At 51.2% G+C, this 7,055-nt stretch overlaps 2 protein-coding genes across 4 annotated transcripts in view; one reads left to right on the top strand and one right to left on the bottom strand.

The window, feature by feature from the left end:
* Smpd1 (sphingomyelin phosphodiesterase 1, acid lysosomal) overlaps positions 1-3,449 on the top strand; it is a 3,997-nt gene extending 548 nt beyond the window's left edge. The window contains exons 2-6 of the mRNA XM_013035648.1: positions 408-1,180; positions 1,700-1,871; positions 2,094-2,170; positions 2,367-2,512; positions 2,669-3,449. Coding sequence (XP_012891102.1) covers positions 408-1,180; positions 1,700-1,871; positions 2,094-2,170; positions 2,367-2,512; positions 2,669-3,078 — 1,578 coding nt within the window. The 3' untranslated portion in view covers positions 3,079-3,449. The remainder of the gene's footprint in view (positions 1-407; positions 1,181-1,699; positions 1,872-2,093; positions 2,171-2,366; positions 2,513-2,668) is intronic.
* Positions 3,450-3,559: 110 nt separating this feature from the next.
* Positions 3,560-7,055, bottom strand: part of Apbb1 (amyloid beta (A4) precursor protein-binding, family B, member 1 (Fe65)) — an 18,797-nt gene continuing 15,301 nt past the window's right edge. For 2 of the 3 annotated variants that reach the window (XM_013035636.1, XM_013035638.1), the window contains exons 12-14: positions 4,812-4,927; positions 4,247-4,423; positions 3,563-4,163 (exon numbers count right to left, since the gene is read on the bottom strand). In XM_013035636.1, coding sequence (XP_012891090.1) covers positions 3,996-4,163; positions 4,247-4,423; positions 4,812-4,927 — 461 coding nt within the window. In that variant the 3' untranslated portion in view covers positions 3,563-3,995. Of the gene's footprint in view, positions 4,164-4,246; positions 4,424-4,811; positions 4,928-7,055 lie in introns of all 3 variants that reach the window. The other variant, XM_013035637.1, reaches the window with a different exon arrangement.

Genomic DNA, 7,055 nt, shown 5'->3' on the forward strand with positions numbered 1-7,055 from the left:
GGGGAGGGGGAAAGGAGTTTGGGGAGCAGAAGTGGCCTGAGATCAAATCCATCCTTGATGGGTCCCCAAAGGCATGGGTGGTATCTACACATCTTTACTAAGTTTGCTTTCCTTGGGGGAATCCCCCATGCCTACATGCCGCCACCATCCCACTATAACCTTTATCAAATAAGGGAACAATGTAGCAATGCCTGAGAAATTGAGTCAGACATAGGCCTGAAGTGCCTACTGGCCTCTGAGCTAAAGAGGAAGTAATGGCTTGGTGCTGTCTGAGAAACAGATGAGTACCTTGGAGGCACTGAGTCCAGTCCAGCTCCAGTTTAGGTATGGAGGCCCCTGGGGTGGTGATTAGGGTTGGCCTTATTCCTTTGCCCTTTGAACTTCTCAATGGTACCTTCCACCCACAGCAAGAGCCCAATATAGTGCGGCTGGGCTCGGTGGCCACCAAGCTGTGCAAGATACTGAACATAGCACCACCCAATGTGTGCCAGTCAGCAATCCACCTCTTTGAGAACGACATGATAGAGGTGTGGACACGCTCCGTGCTGAGTCCATCTGAGGCCTGTGGCCTGCTCCTGGGCTCCTCTTGTGGACACTGGGACATTTTCTCACCTTGGAACATCTCCTTGCCGGATGTACCCAAGCCAGTCCCCAAGCCACCAGCCCCACCAGCCCCAGGTGCACCTGTCAGCCGTGTCCTCTTCCTCACGGATCTGCACTGGGATCATGACTACCTGGAAGGCACAGACCCTAACTGCCCAGATCCACTGTGCTGCCGCAAGGGCTCTGGCCTGCCACCCACCTCTCAGCCAGGTGCTGGGTACTGGGGCGAGTACAGCAAGTGTGACCTGCCCCTGAGGACCTTGGAGAGCCTACTGAGTGGGCTAGGCCCTGCTGGTCCTTTCGATATGGTGTACTGGACTGGAGATATCCCTGCCCATGATGTCTGGCAACAGTCTCGTCAGGACCAGCTGCGTGCCTTGAACACCATCACAGACCTCGTGAAGAAGTTTTTGGGACCAGTGCCAGTGTACCCTGCTGTGGGCAACCATGAGAGCACACCCGTCAATGGCTTCCCTCCTCCCTTCATAGAGGGCAACCAGTCCTCACGCTGGCTCTATGATGCCATGGCCAAGGCATGGGAGCCCTGGCTCCCTGCGGAAGCACTTCGAACCCTCAGGTATTTAAGATCCATGGCAACCTAGGAAGGGAGATGGGTGAGTGAGAGGAGGAGGGAACTTGGGTCACTTTCTCTGACTTCTCCAATGTGTGTCCTAAGCATACTCCAGTGCCTTTCTAACCTGACTCCACCTTTCCTTTCTCCCTTATCTCTTTCAGAAGCCAACTACATAACCTATCTCTACGCCCTAGGTTGTCATTGTTTACGTTGGCCCTCTCTAAAATGATTTTTCCCCTCCTCTTTAGCCAACTTCTCCTCAAGTCAAATCATCTTCCCCTCAAAATGGTCTGTACTTCCTACCTGAGCTCACTTGTGTCTCCACCCTGAACTCCTGGAGCCCTCAGCTCTCTAAGCCATTTTTCTATCAATACTGACCCTTTGTGTTGCTTCGTCTTCAGCTAGAAAGTGAGCTCCTGAGGGAGGATCTGATGTCATGCATATCTCTGTCCAGCACAGGGCCAAGCAGGCACAACCAGCATTTCCAATAAGTGTAGACCCCCTTTGTTTACTTTGTTTCAGAATCGGGGGGTTCTATGCCCTTTCTCCACGCCCTGGGCTCCGCCTCATCTCTCTCAATATGAATTTCTGTTCCCGGGAGAACTTCTGGCTCTTGATCAACTCTACAGACCCTGCGGGACAGCTCCAGTGGCTAGTGAGGGAACTTCAGGCTGCTGAGGATCGAGGAGACAAAGTGAGGGGCAGTGGTGGGACACTGGTGGAGGTGATGAAGGTTGGGGGAGAAGCAGGCTCTGCCAAGCTGGAGCACCTGTAAGCAGAGAAGCTTAATGTCCTGGTGTCCCTAATGTAAACTATTTCCTGAGGAGGATTCACTGTCAAAAAGCCCTTCATCCACTCCCCCTCTTTGGGTAGGGGTCTCTGGATCCCAATAACTACCCTTAACTCTCCCCCCTAGGTACATATAATCGGTCACATTCCCCCAGGGCACTGCCTGAAGAGCTGGAGCTGGAATTATTACCATATTATAGCCAGGTTAGCAGGGAGAAGGAGGAGTGGGAGGTGGTGGGGGTGGGAGTGGAGAGTCTGTGGGTTGGAATTTCCTCAGCCACTGCTGTGTGTGCTGAAGAGCCCACTTACTGGAGGGAGTTGGAGAAAGAGCATCCTGACTCCCCAGGATCTCTCCCTTCCCCTCCTTACAATCTTCTGAGTGCAACTATCTTCTGGGCAGGTACGAGAACACCGTGGCTGCTCAGTTCTTTGGCCACAATCATGTGGATGAGTTTGAGGTCTTCTATGATGAGGAGACTCTGAGCCGGCCACTGGCTGTAGCCTTTCTGGCACCCAGTGCTACCACCTACATTGGTCTTAATCCTGGTGAGTGGGGTAAAAAGAAAAGGAGCTTCCTTTACCCTGGGGATGGTGGAAGAGACGGGGAGAGAGCCCAAGTCCACTTGGGGCAGGCCTGATGTCTAACCCTCCCTAGAGTTACCTTTGCCTCCTTCCCCTCCAGTCAGCCTTCCTTTTTTATAGGTTACCGAGTCTATCAAATTGATGGGAACTACTCCGGAAGTTCTCACGTGGTCCTGGACCACGAGACCTACATCCTGAACCTGACCCAGGCGAATGCACCAGGAGCCACACCACGCTGGCAACTCCTCTACAGAGCTCGAGAAACCTACGGGCTGCCCAACACACTGCCTGCTGCCTGGCATGACCTGGTCTACCGAATGCGGGATGATGACCAACTATTCCAGACCTTCTGGTTTCTTTACCACAAAGGCCACCCACCCACAGAGCACTGCGGTGCCCCCTGCCGCCTGGCTACTCTGTGTGCCCAGCTCTCGGCACGAGCTGACAGTCCTGCTCTATGCCGCCACCTGGTGCCGAATGAGAGCCTCCCGGATGTCCAGGGCTTATGGCGAAGGCCCCTGTTCTGCTAGGGCCAAAGGGATGAGAGTCAGGAAAGTTCATGTCTTAGGAAAGGAACAAAGGCCTGAGTGCTGCTGTGAGTCAGTCTGGCGAGAACACCGCATGGAAGAGCCCATCCTAGGGCCCCAAATATGCTGGGGAACAGGACCTTCTTTCCTGGAGCCGGTTTGGCTGGATTTGGGAGAGGGTTTGGCTGTTCTACCCGTGCCCAGCACCAAGATTCTCCTGGGATTCTGTCCTCTCACAGCTGTGGAGCTTGAGGTCTAAGTGCCCCGGGGCAGCCAGACAGAAGCTGTCCTGTTGCTGCCCAGGTAGAAACCTTGCACTGCTGCTACTTGATCCTGTGAGGTTGATAAAATAAAGAAGGACTTGGTACTGCGTATCTCTAGGCCTGTCTCGATTTCTTTTCAGGCAGGCTGGGCAAGGGGACCTGTGGACCACAGTCCTTTGGTAAGGTGGGCAATGGTGTAGTACACAAAGAGGAGGTCACACAGCAGCGCAGACAGACTTTATTAGTGTTATCAGTACAGCAGAGGTGCCCATAGAGCAGGGGAGAGGGGACCCATGCCTAGACCAATCCTCTCCTCCTCTCCCTTCTGGGCCTTATGAGGATGGGGCCTGGCCTGGACCAGTTCCTCCTGCTCCACCTCAAACACTGCGGGGGGGGGGGGGGGGGGGGGATGGGTGGAGAGCCCGGAGCTGGCCTTGCTTCCTGATTCTCTCATCATTAATCCAGTGTTACCACTTCCTTTAAGGAATTAGATCTTCCCTTCCCAGCCCCTAGGCAGGGAACCCTAATTACTGAGGAGGGGCAGCTTTGGGGGACCTGAGGCCTAGTAATGGCATCCAGAGCCCCTTCCTGCCCCCAAACCTTTGAGTTCCCTGGGGCCCAACACAAGCAGGTGGAGGGAGGTGGAAGGAGGCTTCTTCATGGAGTCTGGGCTCCCAGACGTTTGGGTTTGATGGAGCCCCACAGCGACTGAACACCCCTGCGGACAGTCCACCCTACACGCCTGGCGACAGACTCTGCAGGGGGAGCCGGGAGGCAGGAGGTGGAAGTCTGGGAGCGGGCATCCAGACACTTCTGGTAGCGGAGCTGCACAGAGGCAAGAGGAAGCAGTCATTCTGCAGCTGATCTCATGGGAGGTCACAGCACCACCCTGTACCCTACCTGCTTACCATGCACGCAGCCTGCACAGCCTCCGAGAGGCTGGCAGCATTGGGCTCGCACCAGAACATGTGGCAGCAGAAGGAGGCTGGTCCGGCAGCCATGATGAATGCAAATGTGTGGACATCTCGGCCCACAGCCAGAAAGGAGAGGAACCGCACCCGACACTCCCCGAGCACTGCCTCTGTCTGGAGGGAAGTAATTCTGTTAAAAAGGGACTTTCATCCACTGGGAACTGATGGCACATGCCTGTAATCCTAGCTACTCAGGAGACTGAGCTCTGAGGATCATGGTTCAAAGTCAGCCCCGGCAGGAAAGTCTGTGACACTCTTATCTCCCATCAACCACTAGAAAACCAGAATGGAGCTGTGGCTCAAAGTGGTAGAGTGCTTAGCTTTGACCAAAAAAGCTCAAGGACAGCACCTAGGCCCTGAGTTTAAGTTCCATGATCACTACCACCACTACCACCACCAACAACAACAAAAAGAGCCTCCACAGAGGCTCATCCATCTTCCCAAGAGCTCTTCCCCTCACTCCAGTTTCCCTCCCATGCCTTCTCCTGCCTTGGTTCTTTACCTGCTGGTGCAAGATGGTGAGGGTGGCAGGCGCCACGCTCACATGACTTGGGGTCCACTGCTCACGGCTACTGGAGGACAGGACTGACTCTAGGGCGCCATTAATCACATCTACCCCTAGAAGAGATGAACAGGCCATTAGCACCATGAGGGTAAGGAAAGGATACCCCAGCTCTACCTTAGACCTGTCAAACATTTCCAAGTCAAATTTGTGGCCCTAGCTCCATCCCCATGCCACCGGCCTGCAGCCCAACCAGGCATCCTTTCCTGGAGTTCTCCTCCTTGGCTTCAGTGACTTGACGTTCTGCTGGCTTTGTTTTTTTTTCCCCCTTATTCTTAAATAGGGTTTAATATTCTTCTTCATTTCTGAACACCATAGTTTTGTTTTTTTTCTACCTTGAAATCTATGTTTGCTTGGGGTTTTTTTGTTGTTGTTTCTGCTTTTGCTTTTGCTTCACTGCCTCTGTCTCTTCCTCCAGGCTCCTACACTGAAAGACTTTCCTCCTGTGGAAAGATTGGACATCTCCATCTCTGGCTCTGTGTGCCCGTCCACATTAAAACACTACACTTCACACACAGACTCCCAAATCGGCTAGGCTATCCTTTCCCAAGACTCTGACATGTTGTTTTGTTTTTTTTTTAAAGACAAAGATAGCCATTTAGGGAGCATTTTAGCTGGGTGACACCGAGATAATTCATTAGACTTGATTGTCTCCTTTTTGCCCACAAAACCACCTCTGTCTGTATGTCTGAGTGCTGTCCCTGAGCTTCTTTTTTCTTTTTTACCCCTCAAGTGGTAGCACTTTACCACTTAAGCTCCACTTTTGCTTGTTTTGGTGGTTAACGGGAGATAAGAGTCTCATGGAATTTCCTACCTGGGCTAGCTTCAAATCACTATCCTCAGATCTCAACCACATGAGTAGCTAGGATTACAGGTTTGAGCCACCAGCACCTGCTTCACAAAACAATCTTGTAAGAGTATATTTTATTACCAATTTACAGATGAGGAAACTATAGCTGACAGAGACTAGGTTATGGACCTTAAGTCACAAAGACAAATGAGGATCTGCCTTTCCTCCACCTCGTCTCTATATTTATTTTCAGAACTAGAACAGTGTTCAAAATCTTATTTTACTAAAAAAACTTCTGTAATATACTGGGCATTGTGGTGCAACACTGTAACCCCAACAAGACTAAGGCAGGTGCACAAATAAGTAAGTTTGAGCCAACTCGAGGTACCCTGAACTACAGCCATGGGAGCAAAACCTTATCTCACGACCATGCTGTTGGCAAGAGCTTATCTAAAACAAAACAAAACCTATACTATAGATAATGGTCAGGAAACCCAAGGTGTCATTTCAGATAAATAACCTGTCCCTTAAAACACTATGGTCTCCATCAGCCCAAACTGCTCTTAGACACTTCCATTCAGGTATCCCACTTTCTCCTAAATGCAGAGAACCAACACAGCATACAGCTTGGCAGACACATAAGTTCTAGCCCCACTGTACAGCCAAGCTGGCTGTGTGATTGCTGTGTCTTGGCTCAGGGTCTGCACAAAAGGTATATGCCTCCATGGTCCACTTCCAGACCTCTTAGGCTTCCAAAAGTAGACCCTGTGGCCCCTTTGTGTATACAAGACAAAGCAGAGGAGAAATGTTTCCCTTGAAAGTCTCCCAAGATCCTGATCTTGCTCATCTTACTTCTAGCTGGATGAAGGCCAAAATATTCTCCCAGGTATGCAAATCTTCTAAAAACTGGACCAGCTGAGGTGGTAAGCCACATAATTTCACTGCTCCCTGAACTTCAAATGATGCGTGTATCATTTAACATGTAATCTTGGCAAATGGGCTGTAGAGGCAGATGGGAAATACAAAGCAAGAGTCCACCTCCTCAGCAGACCTTTTACTAAGGGAGAAGCCTTTGTCCTGAATGCCCTGCCTGACAATTCCAGAATCTTTTCTTTTGGTTCCCAATTGGGAGGCTTCTTCTGGGGCGGGAGGGGACCAGTTTTGGGCCGGTTTTTTACCATAGTCTTTTATAACATCTGGAAGCCTTTTTTCCACACTGGACTGTGGCCATCTCAAGGACACAGACCACATTTAATTCATCTCTAATGTCCTCAGTCCTAATACACAACTTAGTGTGAGAGGAATTCCAGATATATGGGTAAACTTCAGGATGCTTTACAGGCAAACAAACCAAACTGATAAAAGCCAAGTAACATAAGAATCCATGGGAGGGG

The sequence above is a fragment of the Dipodomys ordii genome, unplaced genomic scaffold (genome assembly GCF_000151885.1).
Source record: "Dipodomys ordii isolate 6190 unplaced genomic scaffold, Dord_2.0 Scaffold216, whole genome shotgun sequence".
Classification (NCBI taxonomy): domain Eukaryota; kingdom Metazoa; phylum Chordata; class Mammalia; order Rodentia; family Heteromyidae; genus Dipodomys; species Dipodomys ordii.